Below are 20,607 nucleotides of genomic sequence, written 5' to 3' on the forward strand. Positions count from 1 at the left end.
GGAAAAATAATAACTTTACTGTAGAGAAATCTGGTAGGCACCATTTAACCACTTGATCAAAGCTAACGTCACCAATATTGGGACAAACTGACATCTGTATCTCCATTATAATGCACTGAAAAGGACAATTCTCGGGAATTTCTGCCCACGATGCCTCTAATCATGAGGAAACATCAGAACAACCAAAAACTGAAGAGATTGTACAAAATAACTGTCATGGTCAAGGAAGAAAAAGGTAGACTGAAAAACTACTCCGGATTAATGCACACTAAAGAAGTTGAACAACTAAATGCACTGAGTCATCCTGGATCCTAGACCAGAAAATAAATAGTTTTAAAGGACATGATTGGGACCACTGGATGAAATTTGAATAGGGATTGAGGTTTAGAGTATATTTTATTAATATTATATCAATATTATTTCCTAATTTGATCATTGTACTGTGGTTATGTAAGAGAATGTCCTTGTTCTTAGGAAAAACCCACTGACTTATTTAGGGATAAAGGGGTATGCTACCTGCAGTCAACTCTCAAATGGTTTTGAAAATTTATGTGTAAGTATAGACGTTTGTTGATAAAGCCACTGAGCAAAATGTTGAATCTAGGCGAAGGGGTCCTTTTGGGGTATTCCTTGAGTACTCTTGTAACTTCTCCATAAATTTGAAATTATTGCAAAATAAAAAGAGGCATTTGTTTCCCACAGGCCAAGCCAGCTTCAGAATATTCTGGGATATCAGTGGCAATCGCAGAACTATTTGGCTCTACTTTTGTTCGTTAAGAGAGTCCAAGTTCAAGTACACTCCCTGTTTCACCTCTAATTCCACCTCCATCTTCCTCTAGTTATAGGACCCAAAGCCTCCATCATTGTTGCCTACCCTTCACCACTCCCTCCATTTCCGAGTTCCTGTCCTCCTTAAGTGGCTCTTTTCTTCTGTTCCAGGTGAAGGATTTTCCCTACTTCCTCGAACCAAACTTTTAAGTGTTGTCCTTTGCTTTTTAAAAAAAAATTCCAGCTCTGCAGCTTTTGACATCTCTCCCTTTGCTCAAGGAGCACAAGCCAAGTTCTCCCATGTAAGAGGTTAGAGAGCCTCCTAATCATCCCCCGTCCCATGTTATCCAGAGCTCAGAGCACAGTTCCTTGGAAATGAGGTCCATTCTTCCCATAGCCCATGCCCACCAGGGGTCCGCAGCCCTCACCTCCATCTTTGCTTGAGTGTCATTTATCTGGATGTCCAAGCACCCTGACTGTCCATTCAGTCTCCAAAGTTCTTCTCACAATTTCTCCCAAGGACCGCTCTGCTAATAAGACTCCTAGTGTTCTGACTTAACAGCCCAGAATCCTGGTACTGAATATGTCCCCATCTCCCTTTCTAGGAAGGCAGTAGGATTATATGCAAATGAGGTGGTGATCCAAAGAGAAGTCATCAAAGTGCCTGAGCGCAGGCAGATTTCTCTTTTGGCCTTGGCAGAAGATGGGGTTAAAGCTGTGCTTAATTGACTCACCATCTACTCATTCCTGGAAGCTCCTGCATGAATCTCTCAGCCTGAGGAAATAACTGTTGCGCTTTAAATCACCCCCAGGGGAGGGCCATTAGTCGCAAATGATGTACAAAAATTTGCAAAAACAAAACTCCTACATTATCCTGGTGATGGGAGCATATCCCGGTGTGTAGAGTATTTGGTAGGACTTTCTCACAGGGCTTTTAGAGGCCTCCCTAAAAGTTGTCAAATACTTTGAATCAATTCATGGCATCCTGTGTGGATCTGAACGTTGACTCGCTAGATCAACAATTGCAATTCATATGCATTTGTACGTATGAATGTAGTATCGACCCTGGGTTTCTTCCCACCGACACCTGCCTTGACCAATCAGAAACTGAAAAGTTAGCATTAATGTTATTCACCCAAATCACTTCAGTCCAATGCATGGAAGCCAGGCTGAGCTTCAGTTCTCACAGTGTGTCCCGGGACCAGCAGCAGCAGCATTACCTGGGAACTCACTAGAAATGCAAATTCTTGCCCTACCTCACACCACCTACAGAATCAGAAGTGCTGGCAGTGAGGCTCAGCAGTTCGTGTTTGGATAAGTTTTCCTGGTGATGCTGATGAATGATGAAGTTTGAAAGCCACTGTACTAGTGTAATACGTTCCATTGGCTTGGCCAGGCCTGATTGAAATTGGATACCCTCTCCCTGCAATTAGGCCCTTTGTGTATTCTGAACAGTCTTCCCTGATTGTCAGGGACAGTAAACCGGTTGCTCAGATGATGTGAATAATAGCCAGAAACAACATGGGAAGAGACTGGAATTCTTTGCTTACTTGTGTTTCAGGTGCTCCAGTGCACTGAGAGATGGACATCAGACTAGGGTTGGAGAAGAAGGCTCCTAGGAAGGAAGCTGGGGAGAGAAGAGGATCCCTACACATGGGAGAGGGAGAAAAGCATGGGGAGAAGGATGACGGGAGGGAGGTGGGAGGCGGTCTGGGGGATCCAGATTCAGAACTGGAAAAGGACGGGTGGTGCAGGAGGGGTTCCAGCTACAGCGGAGCTTGATCGTTCCCTTTTTTTTTTTTTTTTTTTGTTTGCGGTACGTGGGCCTCTCACTGTTGTGGCCTCTCCCGTTGCGGAGCACAGGCTCCAGACGCGCAGGCCCAGTGGCCATGGCTCACAGGCCCAGCCACTCCGCGGCATGTGGGATCTTCCCGGACCGGGGCACGAACCCATGTCCCCTTCATCGGCAGGCGGACTCTCAACCACTGCACCACCAGGGAAGCCCGATCGTTCCCATTTGACCCAGTTTCTCTTGGAGAGAGTCATGGCATCAATGAAAAGCTGTATCACTAGTCCTTTGGGCCCTCATTGAGAGCAGTAGATAAAAAAGAGAAGTACAGTGCCTTCCTGGAGACAAAGCCAGAAAAAGGATCAGAGCCTGGCTGTAGAGGTCGGCTGTGCAGCCCAGTGAACGGTGGTCCTGTCCCAGCAGGCTCCCAAGCAAGGAGCTGCATCAGGGCAGAGACACACTGATGACACATCCCTTTTTATTTTCTTCCCATCCTGCCTCCATCCCACTGAAGGGCTCACAAAGCCTCTGACCTTACCTGGGACCAGAAAACTGGTGGGCCAAGGTCCACTGACTGAATCATTCAATCAGTATGTGTTGAGGACCTATGAGTCCCAGGCATGTTCCAAGTACAAGGGATCTATTTCTGAAAAAATATTTCAGGGGACTCATTCATAGAAAGAATCAGACTTCAGGTGGGTCTGAAACTATTGCATTTCTGGAGAGGGGACACATCTCTAGGTGAGACCACATTTACATTCACAGAGAGGCTACTAGTGAGACATGCAGATCACACCAGCAGGGCTGATTGACATAGATTTGCCACTTGTAATTCCTTAGAGCAGACTGCCTGACTGGAAGCCTGGCTCTGCCATCTACCAGCTGTGTGCTCTTGGGCAAGGTCTGTAAACTCTATGGCTTCAGTTTCATCACCGGAAAGATAGGAATGATCGCAGTATCGAATAATAGAGTTGTTCTCCCTGAGTCTGGCTCAATCCAAAACACTCCTTAAGTATCAAGGATGGAAATGTTAACAATAAGCATTTATTATCCTACGGTGTTTCAAACTGGGGAAAGGGTGTGTCCATAGTGTTTTTTGTTTGTTTGTTTGTTTTGGTTTTTTGCGGTACGCAGGCCTCTCACTGTTGTGGCCTCTCCCGTTGCAGAGCACAGGCTCCAGACGCGCAGTCTCAGCGGCCATGACTCACGGGCCCAGCCGCTCTGTGACATGTGGGATCTTCCCGGACCGGGGCACGAACCCGTGTCCCCTGCATCGGCAGGTGGACTCTCAACAACTGCGCCACCAGGGAAGCCCCATAGTGTTCTTATTGAAGCTGATCATTTGGATGAACAATTACTCTGATAATCACTTACATTCAACTTGGAATCCTTTGTATGATAGTAAACAACAGGTGTACCTTACTACTTATATTAATTAGTATTAGTATAGTTGGTATAAATATTAAAACTAGCTTACATTTCTTAAGACGTAACTACTTTCTCTGTAGATCCAAATAGATTTGTCTTCTTAAAGAAATGGCTGGTGGGGATTCAATAGAAGCATGGAGAGGGTTCTATACCTTAACAAGTCTGGAGATAGTCCAGGCTTGGACTGAACACAAACAATGAACAACAGATGTTAAAGGACCTGAGAATGTCCGGAACATGAACAAGGAGACCTGGGGTGGGCATGATGCTGCCTTCCATGTCTGGCACATAGTAGGTCCTCCATTAATGCTTGATGCTCAAGAATCTGGAGGATGCATTTGGAAGAGGAAGGAGCTGATTAAGTGCACGTAGAGGGCAGGGCTAAAAGAGCCGGATGAGCAAAGGCAGATTTCAGCTCAATAGAAAGAATTCTGGGGCTTCCCAGGTGGCGCAGTGGTTGAGAGTCCGCCTGCCGATGCAGGGGACACGGGTTCATGCCCCGGTCCAGGAAGATCCCACATGCCGCGGAGCGGCTGGGCCCGTGAGCCATGGCCACTGAGCCTGCGCGTCCGGAGCCTGTGCTCTGCAACGGGAGAGGCCACAACAGTGAGAGGCCCGTGTACTGCAAAAAAAAAAAAAAGAAGAAGAATTTTGTGCCAGTGTGTCCAGTAATGTGTCAAAAAGTACTGAGAATTTCCCAGCACGGGAAGTGTTCTAGCTGAGGCAGTGTGTCCAGCTGCCAGAATTACTGTAGAACACAGTGCTAACTTAGCTGAGGGACTGGGCTAGATAAGAGAGGTCTGATTTCCCTTTGGATGCTACGATTCCATGATTTTGTGCTGTCTGTGTTTTTTAGAAGAGAATACATGTGGAAAGGTGAACAACAGTGGATTGCTAGTTGGAAGATAGAAGTTCCAACCCTGGCCTTCACATGAATGACCTTTAAGAAAGTCATTTGTCCTTCCAACCCTTGGTTACTCGTTTGTAAATCATTCTCTTTCATTCCATTCAGCCTCAGCGTACCACGACTCACTTATTCATGCTCTGAGCTTTTATTCTTGTCATCCTTTCCACCTGATAAGCCTCCCACTTCTGTTCTGAAATCTTACCAGGCTAGAATCACCTTCTCCACGGGCTCAATTCAATTCAATACAACAGTGTGTGGTAAGGAAAGGTTTCACAACACAGACCCTGAATTATTCCTACCAGGCAATTCCTGCCTTAAGCCCCCATTCAGAAGACTGCATCTGGACACTCTCATGTAAATTCATGTGACCCCAGTGATTCCTCAATCATTTCATGTTTAAAACAATGTTACCTTCAGAGCTGTTGTTTTTTCTTCCTCTAATGGAGTTTATTCTAAACTAGTGAGGGGTCTTACACAATAGCCACATTTTATGGATTGATGGAGAAAAGGCCTGAAATTCTCAGTCTTGGTTATCCCTGGTCCTGAGCTCCTAGTTGCATTTATAACCCTCCCCCTGTTTGTCAGTGTGCCCCCTGCCACCTCGATGAAGCCAATTGCCGAGATGTAACTATGTCCTGCTTTGGGCCCAGCTGGACCATCCGCTGCATATCACCTTTGTATTTCCTCCTCTAGGCCAGGGGACCTAGAAGTCTCTCTAGTTCTTTGTTAACTTCCACGCATCACTAAGGGGTCCTGCAAACTTTCAGTTATCTAAAATCACCAGATTGACCAGGAGAAGCTAGGGGGCTCTCTCCAGTCTGCATCGAGAGGCCATTTCTACCCAATTTCCACCCATTTCTGTGATTCGTGAAAGCTCCTTGCTCGTAGGATTCCAGTATCATTTCAGGGAAGCTTGGTATCATTCTTCTTGGCTACCGAAACTCCAAAGACACTCTCTCTCACACCCCCACCTCTCACCATAAGGAACTCTCTCCATTCTTCCTCTCTTTACCCAAATGAAAGGGTCGTTTTCTAAATATGCTGGTGATAGTGGTGCTGGGCGTTAGGGGGTGGGACTGGTTTACAGTCAGTTTGCTGATGCCCTCTGCCTGCCTGAGAAAAAGGCCTCTGTTAGTCTTGTGAATTATCGGCAAGCAGGTAAACACATCCAGCAGAGCTTTATTTAGTGCCAGCACCAGCAAAAGCCATGCCTTTGGACAAATTATAAAAAGGTGTCACCTCTGGGTTGGAGGTTTATAAAGGTATCTCTTCACCGGTCCTGGGCCTCTAGGGCCAGGCTTAAAGGGGCACTCCCACAGCTGGTAGACCCAAGATGAGCATGGGCCAGGTTTCCCCCCAACTCATGGTCCCTGGCAGGGCTTAGTGGGCTGTCCAGACTGCTGCAGTCCTCCACTCATGCCCAGGGGATTGTTGGTCCTTACAGCCCAGCTCACACAAAAGCCTTGACCCCTCTAAACCTCCCTATGTGGTGCATTCTCTACTGTAGTGCATTTGCTTGCAAGCTCCTTTTCAATGCAAAAGAAAGTGGGGCAAGATAGCAAATGCCACATGATTTGGTTAGACTTGCCAAGAGTCACACTTTCGTTGAACATAGTTGGTGACTGTTCTCTTCAGGGAGACTTTGTGGCCTAGAAAGAATGCAAATAGGAGTCAGAGGATTTTGAAGACTGAATGGCAGTTCTGTCACTTATTAGCTGAGTAACTTTTCAAACCCCAGTTTTTTCACTTACAGTGGGGATAGTAATAGTATCTGCCTCATGGGATTCTTGCAGAGATTCAATGATGTAAATATATGAAGTGCACTGTGTACCCCTTTAAATTTGTAGGCACCTAAATTTTTTTTAAACCTTATGCTGCAGCTATCTGCCTCTATAACTGAATTATCTAACTCTGGAATACTTACATGTGCGATATATCTAACCATCTGTTCAAAATAAAATATCACTTTGAGGGATTTTTTACAATCCTGTTATGGTTATTTAGCGGCTAAGCAACCCATTGGCAGCAGGGGGCAGCAGTGTACATATGTTATAGATGAGCAGTTCGCTTGTTTCCTTTCAAAGTTCAGAGCCAGGGTCCAACCAGAGGGTAAGGTGTGTGCCGAGAACACGCCTTTCTTCTGTCTTCCCGAAACGTGTCTTGAGAGTCATTCCCTGGATATAACAAAACTGTCCAGAAGACAGATTCTTATTTCTTTTATCTTTTTACAATTTTGTATTTATTTGTTGAGGTTCTGTAATTTGAAAGTGTTCTTTTTGTTTTGAGAGCATATTCAAGATTGGTGAGGTAGATTTTTTTGTTGTTGTTTTCTATTGCATTTAACTTTCCTTATGTGTTACTGCAGTATTCTTAATCATAATTTAATATATTTGAGAGTGACAAAAAACCATAATTTTTGAATGTATAATAAAATAATGATAATTTTAGGTGGCATAGCTATAAGAAATCAAAATGCGTAATTTGAATAGCCATGCTAATGACATGCAAATATGTTAGCAATGGCAATAATAATAGTTAACATTTACTGAGTGCCTACTTTATGCCAGGCACTGGGTTAACTGCATCACGCAAATTATTACCTGATTTAATCTTCACAAAACCTCTATGAAGTAAGGACGATGCTCATTTTACAGATGAGAAACTGAGGTTCTGAGAGGATACGCTAGTTTGAGATTCCTTCTCCCTGTTTATGGCCTTTATAAGTAGTTCTTCTATTTAACCAACTCTTTTGCTTGCCTTTTAGTCTAAAATTTTTATTTAAAGAAAAACTAAAATTATATTTTCTCCTGCCTCTCTTTTTTAAGAATGTAGCACTTTTATCATGAATAAAGAACTGCTTATAATATTGCTTTCCTGAGATGAGTCTGTGCCAACTCAAGAGCCACAGTCCCTGCAGGACTCATGTGTCTAACAAACTCCATAACCATGAGAGCTCGGCTGCCCCTCAACCAAGATTTTGACTTCACTTGCACGTATTGAATTGAATACACGGTTGCTAAAAAGTAATATTTTAAAACAGAAAGAGAATCAAACTGCTCTTATTTTTTTCTGTTTTCCATGGGAATATATACAAAAACACTTTTGAAAATAAAAACTTTTGAGACCTATGGCGCTATTATTATTGCTGTCATTGCTGTTGTTATCTTTTTTCCCAGGACTTAAATCCCCTTCCCAGCATCTCAGAGTAGCAATAATTGTGGGTAATTCTGGGAAGGTATAGCTGACTATCTCGGTTGATCTGCCATAGGTGGGGCTCCATATCTTTTGTCTCTCACTTCTCTTTCTCTGACCCCGCTGACGCTTCCTTCTCGAAGCTTCTTTTGCTTCTTCCTGCCTTTCTGATCTATTTCCCTCTTTCTCATGTTTTAGTCCCACGTTGCCATCTCCAACACAGCCTACGTAACAGCATCCTTGTCCCAAACCAGCTCCTTTGCAGAGACTTCCTGTTCTCTTTTTTCTCATATTTAATCAGCTGATAAGTCCTTTTGTTTCCGAAACTCTTACTTGGCCACTTTGGCAGAGCTGACGGTTTGGCTGACTCAGTTCTGTTTTTTTCTTACTGGTAGGATGGAGGGGACAGAAACTTGCCCTCAGTGGAAAAGACCCTGATGCTGGATAAGAATTTTCACTCTCTGCCTACCACGCTCCCTCCTGCCACACGGTCTGCCTCCTGCATTGCTGTAGGTTGAATATGTGTGTCCTCCCAAAATGCATTTGTTGAAATCCTAATGTCAAGTGTGATGGTATTAGGAGGTGGGAACTTTGGGAGGTGATTAGGTCATGAGAGTGAGCCCTTATGAATGAGATTAGTGTCCTTTAAAAGGAAGTCAGAGAGAGAGCCCCCCAGCCCCTCCTCCCATGTGAGGACACAGCAAAAAGCTGGAAGGGGGCCCTCACTCAACCATGTTGGCACTCTAGTCTCACACTTCCACCCTCCAGCTCTGTAAGGAATACATTTCTGTTGTTTATAAGCTGCCCAGTCTGTGGTATTTTGTTATAGTAGCACAAACAGACTAAGACATGCATCATCACGCTATCCAAACAGTGTTGCTACTGAGCACAGCACCATGTACATGCTCAAGAATTAAGGCGGTCAGAATTCCCTGGCAGTCCAATGGTTAGGACTCACGCTTTCACTGCTGTGGGCCTGGGGTTCAATCTCTGGTTGGGGAACTAAGATTCTGCAAGCTGCATAGTGCAGCCAGAAAAAAATTAAAATAAATAAATAAATAAACAAACAAATAAATAAGTTGACTATTATTTCCCTTAAAAAAAAAAAGAAAAGAATTAAGGTGGTCCAAGAGTTCTCAGCTCTTCTTACCATAACCTGACCACCTGGAAGCCACTGGCCTACAGAGAACTTAGCTCCAGGGCCAGGTGGAAAGCAGTACTTGGTGAGATTGTGGTGTTTGCTCCTAATGTGGTTATTTGCCCTGAACCAGCAAACATACTGGGTACTGATTTTCCCATAGTTAGAATCCATTGTTCTGGGACCCAAAGGATGGAAATTAGAGTGGCATCTCTTAATATTCTACCTAATAATTCACTCACAAAAGTTTGATTATCATCTTTTCAAGTGTGGTTTTGCCGATTTAGTTGTCTGAATTCCTGGGACAAAATTGTTCCATTAGACACAACAATGTTCCCATAGCTAAGAGCTGCCCTTTGCCATTTCAGATTCCTGTGTCCCTGGATAAACAGGTAAGAAAGGAGGGTGACCACATTTACTGGGGAGATTAGGTCAGTTATCAAGGGGAAATGGAACTCCTGCTAAATTAGGCAGACAATGGGAAAATATTCCTCAAACCAAAAAATTCTATGGGGACCCCACTTCATGCCATGTCAAGTGGTAAAACTCCATGGAAGACCATGAGAACCAGTATAACAAGGGCATCCATGATTCATACCCTTCAGGAGTGAACGTTTGGTTTACCCCCTGAATAAAGAACCCTAACCTGATGAGGGGCTGGCTGAAGACAAAGGCAACATAGAACGGGCAGTGGAGTAAGAAAGATACAAGTAACAAATACTCATGATCAGTTGCAAAAAATGTACATTGTTGTAGATAACATATTCCTTCTCTCCATTTTATGACATATTTTTATCTTTTCTCTCCTTTTTTTCTACTGTTCTACATGGGGCTTAATTTTCTCCACATGTTATAGCATAGCAATCAAAACTGTGGTTAAACTAAAGGGGGAAAGACTGACACCCAGAGGTGAATGCTGCATGTGATAACATTTGGAGTCTCTGCTTTGGGGGGAAGTTGAATGTATTCTCATCTGCATGAGGGATGGTTTCATTACAATAATGGGCACATTTTTTGCTGTAGTTGTTGTGATTTGAAAGTTTGTGAGGGAAGAAGGGAATTCATGGGTATCACCAATAGCCAAAGATGCCATCTATGGCAAGAATTGGATATTGGCTCCAGCAAGTGCATCAAGGGGAAATGGAACTCCTGATAAATTAGGCAGACAATGGGAAAATATTCCTCAAACCAAGAAATTCCAATCCCCTTGTATTGGTGGTATGAGGCCTTATAGCAAGCTGGAGCTGAGAAACCCAAGACTACATTTCCCAGACATCTTTCTACCTCAGGTTTCCTAGATGACCTTGCCACCCTAGCGGTCTATAAAAAAGAATGGAAGAAGAAGTGCTTAAACCCAGTCTTGGGCTATGTTCTCAGCTACGATAGAAAGTTTGGAGACAGAGTCAGAAAGATGCGAGTTTGAAGCCCTACTCGGCTACCGCATCCTATGGAAATGTGGGCAATTTCCTGACCTTCTCAGCATCCCGTGGGTACAATGATAACGCCTCCCTGGGAAAATTACCGTGAGACGTAAGGGAGATCATGAGTGTAAACCACCTAGTACAGTACCTGGCACACACCACCAAAGGTTGGTTCCTCATCCCCTAACAATTGACAGATCTGTTTGGCAGTTTGGCAACTGGTCATATCTTTTCCCCCAGATACAATGAGTAAAAAATGTGCAACATTGCAGGAAGGAAAAGAAAAGCATCTATGATAGTATCTAACTGGGCATAAAGCCAGGGAAAACATCACTCCAACAGGTATCTGATTTCTTTTTTTCTTTTTATTTCTTTTTAGAAGTAGAAAGATATCTGGACAAAAGACGCCATTAGAAACTAGGGTCAATAACACGTTAAGACGTTGGACCACATCGCTCTCTAACCAGATGTGCTAGTTAAGTGTTTTATAAGGGGTAGGGCTGTGTTTCGCTGCAGCCCACACCCCCACTGCCCCGATTCCTCTAACACCTTGACCTACTCCTCTCTTGGAGCAGGAAGGTGCTATTTAATACCTAGAATAGCCTAGAGTGATTTATTTTTTTAGTACTTTCCAGGTCAAAGGTCCTAAAATATGTTGTTACATGCTCTTCACTTTCATGCTAAACCAGAACTGTTTGAATTGCTTGTTCTCAGAATTCACCCAAGACTTAAACCTACAGAGGTGAAAAGAATAAAAATTCAAACTGTGTTTCTTCACAATGGAAACCACCACTTTTGAAACAATAAAGTGAAGTTAGCTTTCAGGGCTGGCTGTCTTGCTAAGGCTATTGTTCTACAAATGCTTGGTATCTGATAATCCAGAGCAGAACAAGAAAGCTATTCACTATCAGTTAACAAAATAAACAATGCATGAAAACTTTTCTGTTATAAACTGCTCAGTACTTCCCATGCCCAAGGTGAAGGGAGGAAGTTCACGTTTGAGAACTGGCTTGGAAGAGAGAAGGAACTTATTTTCTCTTTTATTAAAATACTTCATGAACTTAATCAAAGTTGTGTGTCATACTTAAATATTTGCAGACTACATTCATTTGATTCTTCTAATATAACCAGGAATATTGAAACAATGAACTGATATTTAGGTATATACCTATGTAAGTATAGTACTTAGATATTGTTTAATAAATGTAATAATTCCACTTATTTATTAATGGGGGATATGAAAGAGGTAAAGGGAAGAATGGTGGACAAAAGAGAGAAAAAAATAACTAAGACACATGGTTAAAGAGGAGGAAAAGAGGCATTAAAAACAGACAAAGAAAATTGATACAGCCACTATGGAGAACAGTATGGAGGTTCCTTAAAAAACTAAAAATAGAATTACCAAATGATCCAGCAATACCACTACTGGGCATATACCCTGAGAAAACCATAATTCAAAAAGAATCATGTACCACAATGTTCATTGCAGCTCTATTCACAATAACCAGGACATGGAAACAACCTAAGTGTCCATCGACAGATGAATGGATAAAGAATATGAGGCATATATATACAATGGAATATTACTCAGCCATGAAAAGAAATGAAATTGAGTTATTTGTAGTGAGGTGGATGGACCTAGAGACTGTCATACAGAGTGAAGTAAGTTAGAAAGAGAAAAACAAATACCATATGCTAACACAGACATATGGAATCTAAAAAAAAAAAAAAAAAAGGTTATGAAGAACCTAGGGGCAGGACAGGAATAAAGATGCAGATGTAGAGAATGGACTTGAGGACACAAGGAGGGGGAAGGTTAAACTGGGACGAAGTGAGAGAGTGGCATTGACATATATACACTGCCAAATGTAAAATAGATAGCTAGTGGGAAGCAGCCACATAGCATAGGAAGATAAGCTTGGTGCTTTGTGACCACCTAGAGGGGTGAGATAGGGAGGGTGGGAGGGAGGAAGACACAAGAGGGAAGAGATATGGGGTATATGTATCCATATAACTGATTCACTTTGTTATACAGCAGAAACTAACACACCATTGTAAAGCAATTATACTCCAATAAAGATGTTAAAAAATAAGGAAAATAAAGAAAAAGAAAAAAAAAGCAGACAAAGAGGAAGAGAAAAATACAGGGCATTTGAACAAAGCCAGGGAGAGAGAGAGAGAGAGAGAGAGAGAGAGAGAGAGAGAGAAAGAGAGATGGTAAGTCTAAAATATAATAGGAAACACAGTGCTAAATAATCTGAATTCTGATTCTAGGTTTTGGGAGCAAGTGATCATAAGTGTAGGAGTGAAGCTGTTTATTTCTCTTCCCCCCCCCCCACTGCTTTCCTAGTGTGTGTGTTCACCATTGTATCCCTCGTGCCTAGCCCAAGGACAATAAGCCCTGTTCAATCACTGAATGAGGATGGGGAATCATCCCAGAACAACAGAAAGTCAGTTGCAAAGACATTGACAGGTACCTCCCCACCCCCAGTCATTGTACAGCCTATCTTGGGTCCTTCTGGTAATAAAGAATACATTTCTTGGGGCAGTTAGGGAGAACTTTCTTCTAATAGGATAAATTCTCAGCCAGTGTCCACCACCAGTTCAGCCCTTGAGACTGGACCCAGCAAATCGAAGTCGTGTTCTATAGGACAGCCCAGCAGAAGCTGGCCATCCGTGACCACTGTGCAACCCCACTGCTTCCTCACACCACTGTCCAGTCCTCTCTTCATGATGACCCTGCCCTCTGAAAACATGTTTCTCTTCTTCTTCTTCTTCTTTTCAAAGTATGGCTCATCCTCTTGGTGTGGTCTGAGGAGCGCAAAGGAAAGGGACTGTTATGTCCCTCGTTCTAGAGACCATAAACCTCATGCTGTACCTTCAATTCAAATGACTTTCCTTTGGGTGCCACGTGGGAATAGGAAGAGCTCACCACTGAAGAGCAGTTCTCAGTGTACACGCCTCACATGAAAAGCAGTTTCCCTCTCCTTCTCTGGATACAAAGCTCTGGGAAGTTGTTGAAACAGGACAAGGACGTTTGTTTTCGGCTCAGTCTCAGCTCCCTTCACTCGCCAATTCTCCTTCCCACCAGAAGTGTTCTCAGTGCTCTTTTCCTCCAGCGTCTGCCATTTGCAAGGGTCTTTCTGGACTCACTCCAGCTGCCAGCCTGTCGCAAGCCTCTACATTAGCTGCCCTCCTTAATAATCTGCCTGCAAACACTTTCCCAGCCAAACTGCTTCCTCCTGCACAGCAATCTGGCAAAGCGGATGAATGTTGAGCTAGGCTGCATCAAGACCCAACTGCATGAATCCAGACAACCGAGTTCACTTCCACTCCTCCTTCTGTAAAGTAAAGAGAATAATAGTGCCAACTTCCTGGTATCCTCGTGAGACACAGCAATACATGTAAATCCCTAGAGCAAGGCCAGGCACTCGGGAAGCATTAGCTACTATTATAAAGCTTACCCTGCCTCCGCCTCCCAAGAAAGCCCATGAGATTTACAAAGTCATGCCAAGGAGTGGCTGACTCTTGGCTCCAAAGGGTCAATGCCAGGATTCCTTAATAGCGGACTCCTGCAGTGGTATGCAAAATTATATGGATACAAACAATTTTTGTCCTGAAATTCTCAACCTTGGTTACACACTAGAATCATCTGCAAAGTTTTTAAAAATGACTAATGCCCAGGCTGTCCCTCCTCTATCAGATATTCTGGTATACGTAGCCTGGAGTAGGGCCCAGGAATTGCTCCCCAAATAAGTAGAATGGGCGTCCATGGGTGAGAATCAGTAATGCATAGCAAGTTTCTTAATGAGGGTGGGCATCAGATCACCTGTGTGGTTTTATATGTGCATGTGTGTGTGTGTGTGTGTGTACACCAAGACATCACTCCCAGAAATTCTGATCCCATAGATTTCAAGTGGGACCAAGCACCTCTATGCTTCTAAAACTATACAGGTGATTCTGATGTGCTTTGGAAAACCATTGGCCAGCAAGTTTTCATCACCTTTCCAAAGGTGATGAAGAAAAGTTGGCTCCCAGAAGTAGTCTGAGATGTGGTATCTCTCAGGGATGATGTTTTCCCCAGTCCAGACTCCTCGCATCTGGACCCAGATGCTCTCGCTCAGCTCCCGGCGGGGCCAGCCCTGCGAGGAAGTGCTACCAGGAAGGGCAGAGCCCTGCAGCCTCTGGCTCTTTCCTTCTCAATCAGGAAAATCACCAACCAGAGCAGCTTCTGTCACTGAGAGTGAGAAAGCCGGGAGAAATGGTTGGTGCCACGAGGTCCCTTCTTTATATTTATCCCAAACATTTTAGATTGAGTAAAATAACCTTAAGAAAGTTGTGTCTATTTCTGTCAATATTTGCACATGAGAACAGATTTTCAACACTAACTGATAAAGCTTAAATCCAAGAAGAAGTAGGATATTGTCACTTCATTTCACACCACAAGAAATATAGATGTGCAAATTGACAAGCTTGTATAAAACAAAGTACACTAAAATAAAGTAAGATAAACTGTCATGTAGCTATTTATTTTTATCTATCTAAATTCTTTAATATATTCCTTTTTTAAAGAAAAGACATTTAGGTATCAACATAACTTTACTTCCTATGCTTCTTAAGATGAATTTCCCATTATTCTGAAATTGTTCTTCCCATGCTTAAGATGTGAAAATGTCCTTTCTTTAATGAAATGATGGTGTATTTGCTCATTTGCTTTTAATGACTTTGCTTTGAAAAACAAAGGATTGGTAACTCCGTTCATCAACCTCCCTTCACTGTGCATCTCCCACACCTTTTTCTAAAAATTTTTATTGGAGTATAGTTGATTTACAATGTTGTGTTAGCATAGTGAATGTTATACATATATGTATATGTATAACTGATTCACTATGCTGTACATCTGAATGTATATTCATATATAATACATATATCCACTCTCAATTTTTTTAGATTCTTTTCCCACATAGACCATTACAGAGTATTGTGTAGAGTTCCCTGTGCTCAGCAGGTTTTTATTACCTTATTATCTATTTTATATATAGTATTGTGTATATGTCAATCCCAATCTCCCAATTTATCCCTTCCCACCCCTCCCCCAACACACACCTTTTTCAAAACTGATCTGTGAAATCCCAGAGTCTGTGAAAAAAGTAGCCTCTGCAAAGTGCTTTTCAAAGTACGGATCTTCCTCGACTTATGATGGGTTTATATCCCAATAAACTCATTTGAAAATATCAGAAGTCAAAAATTCTTTTAATACACTTAACCTACCAAACATCATAACTTAGCCTTGCCTACCTTAAATGTGCTCAGAACACTTACATTAGCCTAGAGGTGGGCAAAATTGTCCAACACAAAGCCTATTTTATAATAAAGTGTTGAATATCTCATGCAGTTGATGGAATTCTGAAAGTACTGAAAGTGAAAAGCAAATTGGTAGTCTGGGTCCAGAAAGGCTGTAAGTGTGTTTGTTGTTTCCCCCCATGATCACATGGCTGGTGGGGAGCTGAGACTCACTGCCACTGCCCAGCATCACGAGAAAGGACTGTACCACACATTTCACTAGCCCAAGAAAAGATCAAAATTCCATTCGAAGTACAATCTCCACTGAATGCGTATTGCACCATTGTAAAGTCGAAAAATCTCAAGTCAACCATCATTAAGTCATGAACCTTCTGTATTTAAACAATATGCAAATATATAAAGTACTTAAACAGTATACAAATACATGTATACAAAAATGAGTGTCTCCAAAATATTGGCATCTTAACAAGTGCCCCAGATGTATCTTGCCTATGAAAACTCGACAACCAAAGTAAAGATACTGCGTTTTTAAAAAGGAAGTTTCTTTACTCAGATGAATCTATAAGTAGTAACACATCAAAATGACTAAGTATTTGGGGGAAGCAGAGATTCACGAATTTGAAAAGTGTTTCTTTGGAATAATGAACAAAGCAGGGAAGAGAATGTTGGATGGATGGATGGATGGATGGATGGATGGATAGAAGGATGGACAGCTGGATGGATGGAGTTTGGATAAGTGATGGAGAAAAGGAAGGGGGCTGGCAGTAGGAAGACTAGAAAGAATTGGGAAGAGGGAGATAATTAGATGAGGAGAAGAAAGAGGAAGAGAAATATAAGAGAGTAGACAGATGTAGATAGCATCGAGGGAAAAAATGCTGAGAGTTACTATTGCAAGTGGATTAAATGGTGATTTTGTCCTTGGTTCACTCCCCTGAAAACAAGCAAATTGAGTTTGATTATCTCCAATGTCCTTTCCATTTCTGACATTCTTTTTGTGTATGGGGTACACAAAGAAGAAGAAAAAGGAAAAAGAAAGAGAGATGAAAAGAGGTCCAGTAATTCCAAAGTATTAGACTATGTATTTTCTTACTATGGTCACAGTAACAAATTACCACTGCCTTCCTGGCTTAAAGCACAAACTTTTTTCTCTTACAGTTCTGGAGGTTGGAAGTCCTAAAATCTAGGTAGCCCTCCTGTGCAGTTGTCATGTAGGCTTAGATTCAGAGATGCATTTGATTCAGGGACCCAGGCTCTTTCTATCTTTTGACTGTATCTTCTTGTACTTGTGGCTGCCAAGACTGCCTTCAGGATACAATTGCCAGATTTAGCCAGTGAAAATACAGGACACCCCATTAATTTTGAATATCAGATAAATGGCACATAATACTTTTAGTAAAAGTATGCCCCAAATATTGCATGAGACATAATAATGCTTTAAAAAGTGTGTTGCTTATCTGAAATTCAAAATTAACTGGGTATCCTCTATTTTACCTGGCAAACTTCCTTGGGGATCATATCCATTCCAACCAGCCAGATGGCAAAAACCCAACTCCTGCCACACTGTCTTCCTTCAGCACCTCATATAAATCTTTGAGCCAAAATGAAATTCAACTGGACCTCCATAATTGCTCAGAAAAAGAGAAATGTCAGGGCCAAAATGAGCCGAGTGTCATATACATTAACGCCCAGGGCCATACATAAAGGGGCTGTGAGTAAGTCTTCCTACTATCGAATATTTTATGAAATCCCAGGTTTCTTTTCAGTCCTTTCTGGATTTAGAGACCAGGGTCTTCAGCTGGCTCAAGCAGCTTTTGTTAACATTTCCAAAAAGATAGAACTAAGAAACTGAACATAGAAAATAGTGCAAAATATGAATTTGTTTAAAGGAGGGTGGTTTTTAGGCTTCCGTTTAAAAAAACTGTCTGACCCAGTTTTCAACTAGGTCAAGATGTGGTAGACTGAGTTAAATCATGAAAGGCACAAATTACCCCAGAGCAGAGGAAGATTTTCATGAAGTCACTTCCTAACTGCTCCCTTAGCTTGAGTGGAACTTGACTTTCCAGCTGAGGGAGTGTCGCACCCCCAAGGAAAAGTGAACTCATGATTTTGACATCCTTTTATTTTCCCATCCTTCTCCCAGCTTTCATCAGGTTCCTCATTCCTTCCTGCAATGATGGATTTTCCCGTTTTAATGACTTGGAGTGACTCAAAAGGGATGGCTTTGTGGTGTTTTTCATCTCTTCCTTCCATTTTTCTTTTATTTTTATTAGAGTAAATGTAAAGAGACCTGAAATTTAGAAAATCTAACAGTTTTTACCCTTTTTTCTTCTTCTATATTTTCACTTGAATCATAACTTAAATATTTTTTGCTCCTTTCACCCGATTTTTTCCCTTAACATCTTTATATGATTGAACTATTAGGATTTATTTTTTCTCTTATGCCTTTCTTGTTTCTTTTCTAAAGGTTTCTGCATTACTTGGTTTTGTTGATCTTTGAAATTTGGGCCTTCTTGGTTTTCTATAAATATTGTTCTTTTAAAAATAAACCTCGGGCTTCCCTGGTGGCGCAGTGGTTGAGAGTCCGCCTGCCGATGCAGGGGACACGGGTTCGTGCCCCGATCCCGGAGGATCCCACGTGCCGCGGAGCGGCTGGGCCCGCGAGCCATGGCCGCGGAGCCTGTGTGTCCGGAGCCTGTGCTCCGCAACGGGAGAGGCCACGGCAGTGAGAGGCCCGCGTACAGCAAAAAAAAATAAAAATAAAAAAAATAAACCTCATTTTATTCTTGCCTTGTGAACTTTTAATTTTCACATTCCCATTAGACATTTCTGATCAATTTCTCTCTTGTTTTTTGTGTTAAAACTTTGTTTCTCACTTCTCTTTCATTTATTTTCCCCCTTCCTTCACCTGAGAGGGATATGGTCTTAACAACCCATTTTCTCAGATCTTCTTTGTTTCCTTCTTCCCTTTTTTCACTCTAGCTCTTGCCTATATTCTTAGTTTTTATGTCTTTAATATCTTTCTCTCTGTCTTCCTCCTGACTCATTCCCTACTCTCTCTTCTCCTTTCTATCTGTGCCTCAGTTTTCCCTTCTAAGTTTTCCTTATTCCTCTTATTTTCTTTAGGTCTTCCTTCTTTTTGCTTCATCAAAAAAAAAGAAAAAGAAATGTCCTCAGGGGAGAAGGGGGGCATGGGATGGATTGGGAGATTGGGATTGACATATATACACTACTATGTATAAAATAGATAACTAATGAGAACCGATGGTATAGCACAGGGAACTCTCCTCAATGCTCTGTGGTGACCTAAATGGGAAGGAAATCCAAGGAAGTGAGGATATATGTATACAGGTGGCTGATTCACTTTGCTGTACAGCAGAAACTAACACAACATTGTAAAGCAGCTATACTCAAAAATAAATAGATAAGTAAATAAAAATAAAATAAATTAAAGAAAAACAATCCCATCATTATAGAATGCAACAGTTCTCCCACTTATATCACCTTCTCTCCTCATGGGTTTAACCTCCCGATCAATCAAAATTCAAAGCAGAATTGTAAATTTAACCTTAAAAAAAGAAGTCAGATATAACAACGTATGAAAGGAATGCATAAAACAAATGTATAGTGTACTGAACAAATATTTTTAAAAATTCATAGAACCTCCACCCAGGTTAGAATCCCCAGAACCCCACAGTGCCCTGTTTTGGTCACATTCTCCTTACTCTCTCCTGAAAATAAGTGTACTCTTTGCCTTTATGCTAATCATTTCCTCACTTTTCTTTAGTTTTACCACCTTTGCATGCATTCCTAAAAAGTAAGGTTGAATTTTTTCCTGTTTCTGAATTTTATAAAAATGGGATAATCTGTAGATAGATCCTATATATCGCTCTCTCTTGTCCTTTTTTTTTTTTTTTTTTTTGCAGTACGTGGGCCTCTCACTGTTGTGGCCTCTCCCGTTGTGGAACACAGGCTCCGGACGCACAAGCCCAGTGACCATGGCTCACAGGCCCAGCCGCTTCACGGCATGCAAGATCCTCCCGGACTGGGGCACGAACCTGCGTCCCCTACATCAGAAGGTGGACCCCCAACCACTGCGCCACCAGGGAAGCCCCTCTCTTGTCCTTTTTATTTCACTCAATGCTATGTTCAAAAGTCTAGGCTATTCAATAAAAAAAGAATGAAATAATGCCATTTGCAGCAACATGGATGGACCTAGAGATTATCATACTAAGTGAAGTAAGTCAGACAGAGAAAGACAAATATCATATGATATCACTTATATATGGAGTCTTAAAAAAATGATACAAATGAACTTATTTACAAAGCAGAATCAGACTCACAGACTTAGTAAACAAACTTACGGTTACCAAAGGGGAAAGGTCGGGGGAAGAGATAAATTAGGAGCTTGGGATTAACATATACACACTACTATATATAAAATAAATAATCAGCAAGAACCTACTGTATAGCACAGAGAACCCTACTCAATATTCTGTAATAACCTAAATGGGAGAAGTAACAACTGACACTGCAGAAATACAAAAGATCATGAGAGATTACTATAAGCAACTCTATGCCAATAAAATGGACAACCTGGAAGAAATGGACAAATTCTTAGAAATGCACAACCTGCCAAGACTGACTCAGGAAGAAATAGAAA

The 20,607-nt window shown here is 41.9% G+C and overlaps 1 protein-coding gene across 1 annotated transcript in view; it reads right to left on the minus strand.

Annotated features, from left to right (window-relative positions):
• Nucleotides 1-13,225: 13,225 nt before the first annotated feature.
• CCL20 (C-C motif chemokine ligand 20) overlaps nt 13,226-20,607 on the minus strand; it is a gene marked incomplete at its 3' end in the record, with an annotated part of 32,734 nt that continues 25,352 nt past the window's right edge. Inside the window, exon 4 of the mRNA XM_082630401.1 lies at nt 13,226-13,454. Coding sequence (XP_082486527.1) covers nt 13,226-13,454 — 229 coding nt within the window. The remainder of the gene's footprint in view (nt 13,455-20,607) is intronic.

The sequence above is a fragment of the Mesoplodon mirus genome, assembly GCF_964341445.2.
Source record: "Mesoplodon mirus genome assembly, chromosome: 8".
NCBI lineage: Eukaryota > Metazoa > Chordata > Mammalia > Artiodactyla > Ziphiidae > Mesoplodon > Mesoplodon mirus.